General features: G+C 31.3%; 2 protein-coding genes across 2 annotated transcripts in view; both read right to left on the bottom strand.

Annotated features, from left to right (window-relative positions):
* LOC118185763 (uncharacterized) overlaps positions 1 to 13,851 on the bottom strand; it is an 831,500-nt gene that overhangs the window by 307,141 nt on the left and 510,508 nt on the right. The gene's annotated exons all lie outside the window — the stretch shown is intronic.
* LOC118193480 (facilitated trehalose transporter Tret1-like) lies at positions 4,161 to 9,576 on the bottom strand. Its single transcript, XM_035364577.2, has 2 exons — positions 9,041 to 9,576; positions 4,161 to 5,917 (listed from the first exon to the last, which is right to left on the bottom strand). Exons 1-2 carry the CDS (start codon positions 9,336 to 9,338, stop codon positions 4,749 to 4,751), a joined length of 1,467 nt encoding a protein of 488 aa, XP_035220468.1. The 5' UTR covers positions 9,339 to 9,576; the 3' UTR covers positions 4,161 to 4,748.

Below are 13,851 nucleotides of genomic sequence, written 5' to 3' on the forward strand. Positions count from 1 at the left end.
ATTGAATACAACAGAAATATTTTATGTACTTTAGACTTCACGAACACTATATAAGGGCAGATACAACATTTTAACTTCCGAAAAAAATTCGCAGTTGAAAGCACTGCAGGATGCAGCAAATCTAAAACAAACAAAAAATATCAAACAGCTTCAGTCCTTTCTCAATGTCTACAAGATATCTAGATATAGCTAAAATCTCTCTCTTTCATTTAAATCTTAGCTCAAGCTTATATACGAGTTTCAAATAATATAATTTAAAACTCATTAATATTACTAATAAGGAAATTAGGTAAGAAATTTAAATTAAACGGAATCATTTCTGTCGTGCTGAGTTAAAAACGGCGTCTTTGTGCCGACAATAACAGATACAATGCAAAAATATTTTTAATAAATAAATCAAGATATATAAATAATCATGAAATGTTATTAGAATGTAAAATAAGTTATATAAAACAGAATAACACATCAAATACCATACATAAATCTTCAAAAAGAACAACGCGTGATGTCTTTATTTTGCAGTACTTGCAGTAGAAAATTATACATAGATAAAGTACAGTTTACAATACAAGTTAATAACAGAACTGTTTAATTATGCGCATACACCTCAATTACAGCATGATTAATAAGCAGTACAACATGATTTCTATGGCAATATTTAAGTTAATAAAATTCAGCAGATTTAAAGTTCTAACTTAATAATATGTTTACAATTTCATTCACTTAAAAATTCCTTAAGATCTACACTACATACAGTATCTCTTGCAATAAAAGTGGAAACAGAATAACAAAGTTTATGCCTAACATACTGTTATAAAATAAATGCAATGTACACTACTCAAAAGAAAAAAAAAAAAAAAAAGGGGGGGGACAGTCCTATAACTCCCGATCTACTAAGCCGATTGACAAAATTCAAATTGCGTTCTTTATGTCTCGAAAGCGCGACTTAGGATATATATTAGATTTATATATAGCACTATTCTAACATAGGTATTTTGACACAAAATCGGACTTTTTCTGAAATAACATACCAATTTTTTTACATATTTCGATTCTACGACTCAAATTACGCCTAAATATGAAATTTTGTATCTAAAATTTGGAGCGAAATTTACGGAGAAATTCACAAAGTTATGTTGGCACTTTTTTGTCAGTTTGCGCCAAGAATACTTCACTTGGCGAACTTCTTAACATATGGCAACCTAGTTTCTTTTCTCGTGAGAGGAAAAAAAGTCACCATCGTTCCTTTTTTCCAAATAATATTCTCTATATTATATTTTTAATTATAACTTATTATTTTAAGTATTTTTTTCTTTTTCGAATTTCATTTTAATTGTGTAAGTTGCACTTTTTTTTTTTTTTTTTTTTTTTTTTTTCCGAATAACTGTTTTAAAAATTTCTATTTACCTATTCGAACTGCGTAAATAAAGGTGCAGCGTTTATTTTTTTTTCAAATAGTTTTCTTTATATATATTTTTCGTCATAGTTATTATTTTAGGTAATTTTTAAATTTTTATACTTTTATTTTAATTGTTTGTGTTGCATTGTCTCTTCAGATAATTGTTTTAAAATTTTCTATTTATTCCTTCGAACTGAGCATTTTAAATATATTTATTAATATCAATTTTCCAGAATTTGATTTTATTTATTTGAACTGCGTTTCTTTCGGAAGAATACTTTGTAATCCAGACTACGATGAGTTTGAAAACTGCATACTATATTAAAAGAGAAAATACAGTAAAGCACAGTTTTACACGCCTTTCAATGTTCCGTTCAGAAAAGATATATATAAATAAGAGATGTATAACCGACATTTTAACTTAGGATGACTTGCATACACTGCTTTAAACAGTTTTATAATTGTGCCCATTGCTTTACACAATTTTATCCTACATTTGGTTTCTTAAAATGTTATTCATATTTTAGTCAAATATTTTATTTTTGAAATCGCAAGAATCAAATATCATAACATTGAAAAGTTTTAAATTAAAAAAATACAAATACTAAATTTTACGAAAAAATTTATTTTTCTTTAAGCATTCTGAAAGTATATTAAAAAGTATCCAACTTTTCGGAACATTTTGGTATTTCTGACAATCATTTTAAATAAAGTTATCGCCTTCCATTTCATAAAGGCCCACAAACGGCCGAGCGGTAAAGACACTGATCACTGGTAGTTCGGTCCGAGGTTCGAATCCCGCGAACAGGCTGGTTGCATGGGTGTTTTCGTGGTTTTCCCGATGTGTAACGTGTATACGAGCCAGTTTCCCTTAGAAAGTCCTCCACGAAGGCATCCATCCCTTTAGGCAGATAGCCCTCATGTGCTTTGCCATAATTAAATAATCCAATCCAATCCAATCCAATCTTTAATTAAATATAATTGATTTGTAACTTCTACTAGAACTGACGTTAAGAACTGAAGTGCAAATAAATAATATCGTGTGCAATCTTGATTAATATAAAATTAAAAATATTTGCACAGAAAAATATTTGCATTCAGACAAAGTTTTTTGAAATATTTGCAATTACTTTATAAGAAGGATTTATTAATAACCGTAATAATTACTTATTATATTACTGATGATTAGGAATCAGTTCTTGACAATTACATTCTAAATTAGAATTTTAAGAATTATTAGAATTTTAAATTAGAATAATGAAAATACGCTACGCTCAAAAATACATTTTAGGATAAAAAATGAGTTGATATTTTATGTTTTAAAACTTCTTGAATTCATTTAATAAACATCGTATTCTCGTTGTTAATTGAATTCAGAATGTTGGGTGTCGTTTATATAATTATTCTTACTTGTCTACGGAATCTGCTGACTTATCCAGCGATTAAGTAGCTGCAGATCATTTCTACATAACCATTGAACTTCCATTAATTCAGTCTCTAGAGGGTTGTATATTTATATCATAATATGGCTTTTATAAAAATGATTATTCTAAATCTTATGTTTCTATAAAAATATCCTGTGCTTTAAAAATATAGATGATAGTACCAGTCGCTCTCTCAGCCACTTCAAAAGCATCAGTTTGTTTAGAAATAAATTGTGCAGTTAATGTCATAAAATTCAAATAAACATCAAACGAAAATTCTCAGTTTTAGACAATTCGATTTAAACGAAGTAAAGTAGCAGACGATAAAACGCCGAAGGTAAAAATTTACTCTTGTTAAAAAAAAAAAAAAAAAAAAAAAAAAAAAAAAAAAAAAAAAAAAAAGAAAGAATTTTTAAAAAATTTATTTAAAAAAATAGCTTTTCATATAGTATTAATAAATATTTATTACGCATCATTGAGGGAAAAAATGTCATATAATTAATTCTCTGTAAAATTTTACTTGAAATTTAAGGTTAAAAATAGCTGTGGCAATACAGTGTAACAAAAATCCATAGACCACATTTGGCGTTATTATCGCTCAAAAAAAAAAAAGATGCCAAATTTCAAAACGCGAAAATATGTAAATTTGTGTATATCTTAGAAAATTTTGAATAAAAAAGTCTAATTTTTTGCAGATATGCTTAAAAATACACCTACTTTAAGATGATGGTAAAAATTTTATAGGTTATAATTCAAAATTGTTTTCGAAAAATCTATAGAAATTATTTAAAAATAGAAATTTAAAAAATAAAACGCAAAAAATGGGTAAATTTTATTTGGAATGAACCAAAATTTCGAAATGTGAGAGAAAAAATCAAAAACGTTTAATAAAAAAAGAGATATTAATAAATATTTGCCAAATTCAATTAACATTGAGGAGCTAAAATTTTGAGAGCTAATATTTTAAAAACTATTCGTACGATTTTTACAAAACTTGGTATTCTGGCATAATTTGAGTCGTAGAATCGAAATATGTAAAGAAATTGGTATGTTATTTCAGAAAAAATCCGATTTTGTGTCAAAATACCTATGTTAGAATAGTGCTATATATAAATCTAATATATATCCTAAGTCGCGCTTTCGAGACATGAAGAGCGCAATTTGAATTTCGTGAATCGCCCCAGTAGAACGGGAGATATAGCACTGTCCCATTTTTTTTTTTTTTTTTTTTTTTGAGCAGTGCACATTACGTATTGTATCTGCTGGACCAATATTCTCCACATAACGTACATAAGATCATTACAGAGTAATACAAGTCAAAACTTGAAACACAGTAGTACACTACAACTTGCAGCATTTTAATTACAGATAGAATTATAGATTTACAGAGATATCTGCTGTCCAATACAAATTTGATCAAAGATGATGCAATACACTGTAACAGATATGCGTATTCACGATATTTAACAATATAATCGTAAACAACATCATAATTGTGCATATTATTGTGAAAAAGTACGCTGAGTTAAGATTAACAAAATATTTACAACTTTCTGTCACAAAGGTTACTTACATTCGATAATTACAGGAAAATGCCTCGAATATATAACTTACTTTATCTTATGGCATGTATCACACCTAACGCATTGTTTGAGATTATTATGCATTTTCTTAATTCCAATACCCAAACAAAGAAAGGAACCCGAATATATCATAACGGGATTTTGAAGTTTCTTTACCGTATCCTATAACATTACATCATCATATCAGATATATGACTTCAGATCAGGATTAAAAGAAGGCGCAAGTATTCTAATAAATACTTAATTTAAATTTCGAAGTTCCCTATTTGGCAATGAGCTATTAAAATTCTGATTTTTATCCTAACTCTTAATCTAAACAAGTGATAAAAACTAAGACTTATTTTATTTCGGTAAAGCAACGCGGTTAGAAGCAGCAAAGGACAAATTTATCTCATTTATTGATTTCCCTTTAGTCTCTGGCATGCAGAAATAACAAAAGATGCAACCTAGAAAACAAAAAAGTGCGTACGTCCAGTACACTCCGTACATACCTAGAGTAAACTTCATAGCATAAAATACTTTTGTCGCCAAGAAACCAGACAAAGCACCGAAAATGCATGCAACGGCCATCACTGTACTTCGACTGTGAATAGGAACTATTTCTGGGATCATAACATAAGGAATAGGTCCATATCCAGTGGCAAAAGCTATCATATAAAATATAAAACATGTCAGTGGAATCCAACCAAAGGAGCTTGAATTTATTTTATTGTCACTGGACATAAGACTGTAAATACCAAGTACTGTTAAAGCTAATATCATACAACTTCCAGAAGTTATGTACAATTTTTTACGCCCAATTCTGTCCATCAGAGTGCTACTAACAGCTGCTGCGAGCACATGCACAGCTGTGAATATTATCGAACCTACTGATGCATTTACAAAATTTCCAGAGCTCTGAAATATTTCTACCGTATAAGCAATGAGGACACTCATACCGCAAAACATCTGAAAGAACATTAAGGTTACAGCAATTCCTAAAGCTTTGTACAAAGCTGGATCAAGAATGTCACGCAGACGTATGCTATCAGTCGACAGCTTTGCTTGGCCATCAGAAATTTCTCGAAATTCCTTCATGAAATCGCTGTCTTTTCCTCTTAACATCTCCAGTGCTTTTACAGCATCGGTATTCTTGGAATGGCGAATCAACCAGGGTGGAGATTCCGGCATGAAGTACATAAGACATGCCGCACATGTGGTGATTATCGCTGCTGTCATTGCTAGCCAAGACCATCTTAGGACAGCACCCAAGCACATGGTTAGTAACATACCTCCGCTAGCGGCTATCTGGAATCCCGATGATAAAAATCCTCTTATTTCCGTCACAGAAATTTCAGCCACGTATATTGGAATGGCAACATTAAACATACCGGAGCAGAAACCACAGATTATTCGGCCAGCGTAAATCCATCCTATGGAAGAGGCATAGACAATCATTAACCAACTAGATAAGTACAGGGCAGAGAAATACATCAGCACGGCTTTCCGCCCTAATTTTTGTGATGCATAACCTGAAATGAAATTAAGTCAAAAAAAATTATGTAAACAATAATGCTTAAAGTACAGGACAAAATTAGCAGCAAAATAGGATCACTTTTATTCATAGAAATAGGATAAATATATTAATATTCTAAGGTTAAGCTAAGCTGATATAAAAAATGGTAAAGCGTAAAAAATATAGCTAGGATTTTAACATACAAGATGTTTCCAAAAGATTTCGAAACTGAATGTCTCTAGAAAGACAGAGAACTCATAGTTTCTGTTATGAAATAAATCAAGAAAAGTAAGCTTTCGGACTGCGACAAGTTTAGTTTTGTGACGCCTTTTAATAAAAATAAAAAACGCTTAAATTTTTTAGTAACCCCTTAGGAGGCAGATATAAATGAGGTCATTATTTTATTCAGCAAAATCTGTCAAAACATTTTATACGATTGAAATTACATAGTGTTTCATCATTGAAATTTTTAAGATTTATTTACAAAAATTAATAAAACAGTTATGCACACTAAGTTCTAAAGTAAGAGAATTACTAGAAGAGCTTTTTCCGATGTCAGATAAATATTAATACAAAAGCGTGTGTTTCACATATCCATTAGTGCTGTTGTTTCTTATCCCACTTGATCGACAGCAACATCTAGATCAAGTCCATGAACCCGCACATTTTCATACAATGAAGAACTGCATCCGGACTGGAATACAGCTGGCTCTTCAGGAAAACAGTACATGATACAATATGGGCAGGAGTGGCCTGGGTCAAACTGTATTTCGGGAAACTTTAACGCTTGCCTCATGTCGTTGAGCACGAAAATGATCACTGCGGAATCTAACGAGAGGTGTCTGTTCACATCTACTGTTTGAACCGCAGCACCAGGACAAATAAATCTTACCACTCATGAATAGAGGCCTTGCCCCACTGGAAGAAAATCCTATTATGGGCATTCAAGCGGCCCAAGTGTTAAACAATATTAACAGTCGTACTGTTACCATGTTTTCACCATTCAGCCAGTTGCTGAATAGATCATCGGCTATCGTTCAGAATTCAGATGTCAGAACTGAGACCTTCATTAACACAAAGACTGAAGGCTTCCTCAATAAGAGAAGAAAGATATCAGGCTCTAGGTTATATAGATATCTATTGGTTGTAAAAAAGCTGGAAATATACTAATATCCATTATCCATTATTATATAATTTACTAATATCCATTAGTAAAAATGCTAAATAATTCCAAATTTTATATCCACTGAAATTTAATTTTTACACTGCCCCTAAACTGACTTGATTGCTCTGCAAAATTGCTTAAATCTTACCTTTAACCAATGCTTATTTTGAGTAAAACACAACGTATTCCACGTATTCCAGACTGGTAATAAAATATACAAATAAATTTCTTTAATAAAGTTAGTACTTAATAATGGAGGTTCTTTTCAAAAGATATACCTACAAATTAAAATTTTGCATATCTTTAGCAACAGCTGTTAAAAGACTATAAACATTTTATCGTCTAAAAGCATTATATTATTTGATTCATTTCTAAACTGAAACCATGAGTCTGCAATCAAACTTTCAAGAGATATTTAGTCATGCAACTTTTCAGAGAAAAACTATATACGATATTCCTTTAAATCAACGACGACCTCTATTACAGCACCATCACCACGTTTAGATAGGAGATATGCATCTTAGATAACACAGAAATCATTGAAATTCTTAGATGCTAAAAATGTTGTTGCGTTCTACGAGTTCGTGGATTTGGAAGGACTGAAAGCAACACTTGATGAAGAATGAAAACACAAACGACAAACACGCTGAAAAAATCAGCAACACAGGCTTCAGGCTATAACGGTAAAGACAACTTCACGACAAATTACTAAATACAGTTTCCGACTCGGTCGATCGCTCTCGGAGCTCAACATACTCAAGATACTCTTCACGATAAAACTCAAGATACACTACTACTCCGTGTACACACAAGCAAGGTTTATATAGCTTTTGGCCTGCCTTCGAGAACATTCTGGAGCAAACCGGTAAGAATTCGTTCGAAAATGTTCTCGTTTTGTCTATAGCATGTCGCCAATTCATCTCCAAATGGGCAACTACATGCCAAATCTGGCAACCCTACCATCTCCTTGCCATTTTCTGGCAACCATACGCTCCCTTTTGCGGAGAAGCTATCTTACCGCGGCTGGGCATTTCGTAACAATACCGTTTCATTAGTTATCTGTACATTATGCCAATTTCAAATCGCTCTGGTCTACTAAAAACCAACAGCAGTTTGCTTTAGTGACATATAATAGTATGTATAACTCGTCACGTTCCTTTCCATTAACCTCAAAAAGGCTTCTCGGATTTTAGGATGATAGATAAGGTTAAAGTCAATATGAGCTAAAATTAATTAGGGTTTACTGAGAAAAAACGCTGCTGCTGTCCTTTAAAACATAGCCTTAAATTTCCAAGCTTTCTTTCGCTTTCCTTTTAAATATAAAACTATGAATTGTAATAACACGACACCCACAATATGTTATGGAACACAGTGCTCGGCTTGAATGCGCTGAAATATCTGATACATTGCAATTTTTTAATCAATTCAGCATTTTTTAAAATCATTTTGCACTTTGATGAGGCAGTTTTAGTCAAGCCGTGCGCATAATTAGATAGCTTTCTGGGCTCTATTTTTTAAATTAATCGGTTTATCTAAACATCTTTGCAAGAATCTCAAGAATTTATTTCACACTGCCTGTAAATAGTGTTACTGAAGTTATATAAGCATAAAATAGGAAAAGGTACTAAAGTTTTTTAAGCATAAAAAATAATCTAAACATTATACTAGAAGTTGAAAAGAGTAAGAGGAAACTTTCTGAAACATCAGATTTTATTTGACATTCATGGGAAATTACATAATCACTAATCTCAGATACTCCTTTAAGATTCGTGAGGAAAAAAAGTGCAGATATTTGCATTGCAAAAATTCATATTGCCAAGATATTTATAACATGCACAACAAACGTAGAGTTAATTATGTCTATAGAATGAAAGAAACTTAGTACCTAATGGCATCGTCCACGATGGTTTTTAATATAAAACTTTAAAAAAAATAGTTATCAAAATAAAAATAAATAAATAAAATGGTACTCACCAGAAACAATGTTGCCAGAAGCTGCAGTTAAAAGTGGCAAACTAGCAATCCAAGAAATTTCCTCCTCAGTTATATGTACGAATCGGCTTCCTGGCTTCTGCATATCTACAGTTGCAGCTGCAGAGAAAGTAGCCATCATGCCCGTGATTATAACGTACAGAAGACCAGCCACTGTGGCTATGTACGTGAACCGTAAATTTACGGTATGCACCCTGGTCTCTGCATCACTTTTCTGAATACTGCAATTTGTTAGATCGACTTTCTTCGTTACATCGACAAAAGCTTGAATCTTACTCATGATGATTCGAGAGCAGTTATTTCACTGTGTAAGAAAACAACATTTTCAGCTTCGGTTCTAAAATCACGATATCACTCCCGTTCTATTCATTATCAGAAAGATAGATAAGCATCGCCTTCTTTTGAAAAATGAATAGTCATTCAAGCGCGGGGGAAGAGGAATTAAAAGCATCATCGCTGAATAGATAACATTTTCGAATCAAATAAGTATTCTTCAACTAATGTTTTGATGAAATGGGGGTTATTAGATAAATTAATACACATCAGACCGCACAAAAATAAACTTCTGAGATAATTAGAATAATATTAAATAGAAGCTTTTCGTATTATGAAGACAAAAAGGGACTTTTAGTTGCGCAAACTGCACAAGATATCGAGAAATACGTATTAAAATTTTTCATACACCTGATTATTGAAGTACTAGATAGCGAAAGCTATCATTTAAAACACTAACATCGGTAATGGAACAACGAAGTCTCTAACATGCCAAAATGTAATCTTGTCACAAATTTTCTCTGTTATCTAATTACTCTGACTGCTTAATCGAATAGTGTTTCACTGGCGTAACTTAAACGATTAAATTATCATTTGAGAGAGAAAAGTAATTTTCAAACGAACAACTTACAGATTAGTAATGGACTGAATTAGTTCATTATGAGAAGAACATTGGGCTGTCTGGCTAAGGACAGAGATGCCTTCGTAGAGTACTTCTTAAGGAAAAGCGGCTTGCTTTACTTTGACATGCAGACAGTCATGAAAATGGCCATGAAGTATACCCGGTCGCAAGGATCTGAACCTAGGTCGCACTACTAATATTTCAGCGGTCTTATCCCCTCGGCACTAGAAGGCAAGTTTAGTAACAGAATTTGCAACGAACATTACACTAAAAAGCTCATTTTCAAGCATGATTACCTTCGAATTCGTTGATAATTATATTAAAATATAATTACACTAAACTAAAGGCTTAAAAAATATTACGAAAAATAACACTGTAATACTGAAACTAAAAGCTAAGATATATTTTTATTTTTTATATCAACTTTCCATATTCCTTACCGACTTGCTGCTTCATTCTTCAGATATAAATACATAGTCTACGAAAACAAATGCTTTAGTGCACTGCATGAATGAATAGTGAATTGTGAAACTCCGATTTAGAAGCCAATTCATATATACAACTAAACAAAAGGTGATGTGGCATCTATTCGCAACCGTGGCTAGGAAAATAAAAGTATAATACGAAGAAAATAAGGGGACAAGAGAAGATATTTATAACAAACCCATAAAACTGCCTATATACTATAGTTATGTCACGTTACACTATAGTTACGTTACATAGGTATATACGGAAATGCATGTTAATACATATTTCTTGCCATATTATGTCAGATATACTTATCTATTTTTAAATAATACTATAAACACTTCCTGCAATTTTTTTACTTTTAAATGGTATCTCATTTCACAGATTTATTAGTGCCTTGAACGCAGTTCTCCGCTTTTTAGTGTTTACTTTATTTCAGTATAAAACACAAAGTGCTCAAATACAAATTTCAAGAGAAAAAACATTATTGAACTAATGAATATTATCACTAAAATATCATATATTTAAAACTGCTAACATATTTTTTTAAGAACTCAAATATTAAAAAAATCTGATATGTACACCACATGACTTCCTTGTACGGAATAGTAAATTATACGCATTTTTTCTTACATTTCGTTTAAACTTATTGAATTGGATTAAACCTACTTCGCCGACAGCGCATAAACCACAATAGAATAAATGCACTCTTTAAAATTTACTTTATTTGTTTACCATAGCGACACTCTGGCGCTAGGTTCACTTAACAGTATTATATTTCGTTCATATTATAACTCAGAATGCACAAAATTTATATCATTTAAAGAATTATAAAATCGTTGTCACATGTTCTATTCAAATACTATAATAAAGCTAGAACGATGTATAAAAGAAATTAAACAAAGAAAACAAAAAAGAAACGGTTTTTCACAGACGATTCAGTATTTCTCATTCAATTAATTCCGTTCTCACTTCGCGACAAGGCGAAAATGTATAAAATCTCAAAATATCTGTATTAAAAATTACGAAGTAAATCTTAAACACTTATTTCTTCGAAAAAATTCCAGAAACGATTAAGCATGATTTAAATCGCAATAATAAATGAAGGCGTTATCTTTGTTGTTGTGAAGCTTAGTCTCTCTAGATTGGCAAAAAATATACTATTCTGCTGTTTCAAATGTAAACAAGGAATGGCCACTATCAAAAAAAATATTAGGCTTAGCGGCCCTTAAACAAAATTAAAATTGTTGATAATTCTAAAAAAATTGCATACAGATTTACTAAAGGCATAGAAACCTCAACCGGAAGATAAGAACAACATAATTCAATCATTTTTAAAGCAAAAAAATGTACAATTTACAAACATATAAGAGTAAAGAAACTGATATCACTTAGTCGGGTAACAGAGTGGTTTTCAATTAATATATATATATATAAATATATTTATATACGTTTGGCGCGGCCGATTGCAACCAAAATACGAGGTGCACATCTGCATGTTATAGTAGTCCTATACAAAATTTCAACGTTCTGAAGCTAATCGTTTTTGAGATATGAGAGATATATACATACGTACGTACAGGCACCACGAAAAATTCTCTTCAGAATTCATTTTAAAACAGTTTTATAATATTTTTGGAAGAAAAGAGTCTTTTATCCTGTCCTTACGTACAGATATCACGCAAATAAATCGTCAAATTGCATTTGAAAACGGTCAAAATGGATATATTCGTTGAAATATGTTGCCTGAAACTTTTCGCGATTACAATACTTCCTTTTTATTTCGTACAAGGAAGTAAAAAAGGAAGAAACAGAAAGGTTTCAGGTTATAACGATCACCCAAGAGGATTTTGTTAAAGCATTTTACGCTCTCGCTGAACTCGCAGTCTATCAGTCTGCTGTTACTCTCGCTTCCGCTATCTAACCCATTTCTTTTTATCGTTTAGCTTAATTATTAAGCATCATTTTCTTCGTATTTAGGCCATATACAACAACAACAACAACAACAAAAAAAAAAAAAAAAAAAAAAAAAAAAGAGCACAATATGTTTAGAATTCCCAATGTAGTGTAAAGAGTTGGCATACATTTTCCTTATCCTTATTTTATTTATTTATTTATTTATTTTTTCTTTTTCGGTTTTTTCTCTGTTTACCATACCAATGCTCAGTTTTCCTATTAAGATGGCTTGCAAAACCTTTTTTTTTTGTGTTAACTTTATTTATTAAGCGTCATATTCTCCGCACTTACGTCACATAAAATTAAATTCAACAGTAATGTCACAAAATATTTAAAAACAGTACATCTTTAGAAATTCCGATAGACAGTTTCGCGCGCTGGAGATAAAAATATTTTATTTCGCACAGTGTTGCCACTGCTCGATTTCTTACCTTTGAGTTCGTTAATCAAAAATTCATTAAAATTTTAAAAAATATGAAATACAACATTCGAAATTCAAAATTCATGCTTTCAGATGCACATATTCGGGTGGACGAAGGAATACGATATTCAAAATTTCATGGCTCTAGGTACCGTCTTTTTTTTTCATAATTCGAGGAATATACATACATACATACATACATACATGCAGATTCTACATTATTTAATTTATTTAAAAGTAACAAGTCGATAATATTTGTGGGCAACAATTTGAAAAGGCCGTTCATACAGCCGTTTACAGTGGCCGACGCAAAATTTCGTCTCGAGCCTAATAGCCCATTCGGGCTAACGGCTTTTTGGGCTTATACATATGAATAAACGTGGTTAAAGTACTAAAACACACAATGTGAATGAATAAATAGAAATTTTGAAAATAATTATTTGAAGAACTATAATTCGACAATGGAACTCAAATTGAAATTTAAAAAAAAAAAAAAAAAACATTAAAATTAAAATTCTGAAAGCTCTCCGATTTTACATTACGCCAAAAAGGGCGTTTTTTAACGTTTTGTGTATTACCTTCATTTATTAGTAAATATAATATTCTTCGCACTTACACCATAAAATTTAGTTCAACAGCAGTATCGCAAAATAATTTTAAAATGAGCATATTAAAGATATTTCCGATACACAGTCTCGCGCGTTAGAGATAAAAGTTTATTCATTTATTTAGTTATTCCATACAGTGTTGCCACTGCTCGCTTTGAAATCGCTGAGACTGTTAATCAAAAATTCGTTAAAGTTTCACAAAATATGAAATAGATAATTTTTTTAAAAAATCCAAATTCCGGCTTCCAGATACCCACATTCGGATGGAAACGAACGTTTTTCAAAATTTGATATACTAAGTAGGTATACTAGGTACCCTTGTTTTATCACAATGCGAGAAACATACTTACATTTATGCAGATTCTTCATTATTTAATTTCGTTAAATATACGACAGGGCTCTAATATGTGGTGGCAACAATTTGAAAAATGTATCGACATTTAAA

Source organism: Stegodyphus dumicola, chromosome 2, assembly GCF_044657685.1.
Source record: "Stegodyphus dumicola isolate Sdum_Otavi_A_Nest chromosome 2, ASM4465768v1".
NCBI classification, from domain to species: domain Eukaryota; kingdom Metazoa; phylum Arthropoda; class Arachnida; order Araneae; family Eresidae; genus Stegodyphus; species Stegodyphus dumicola.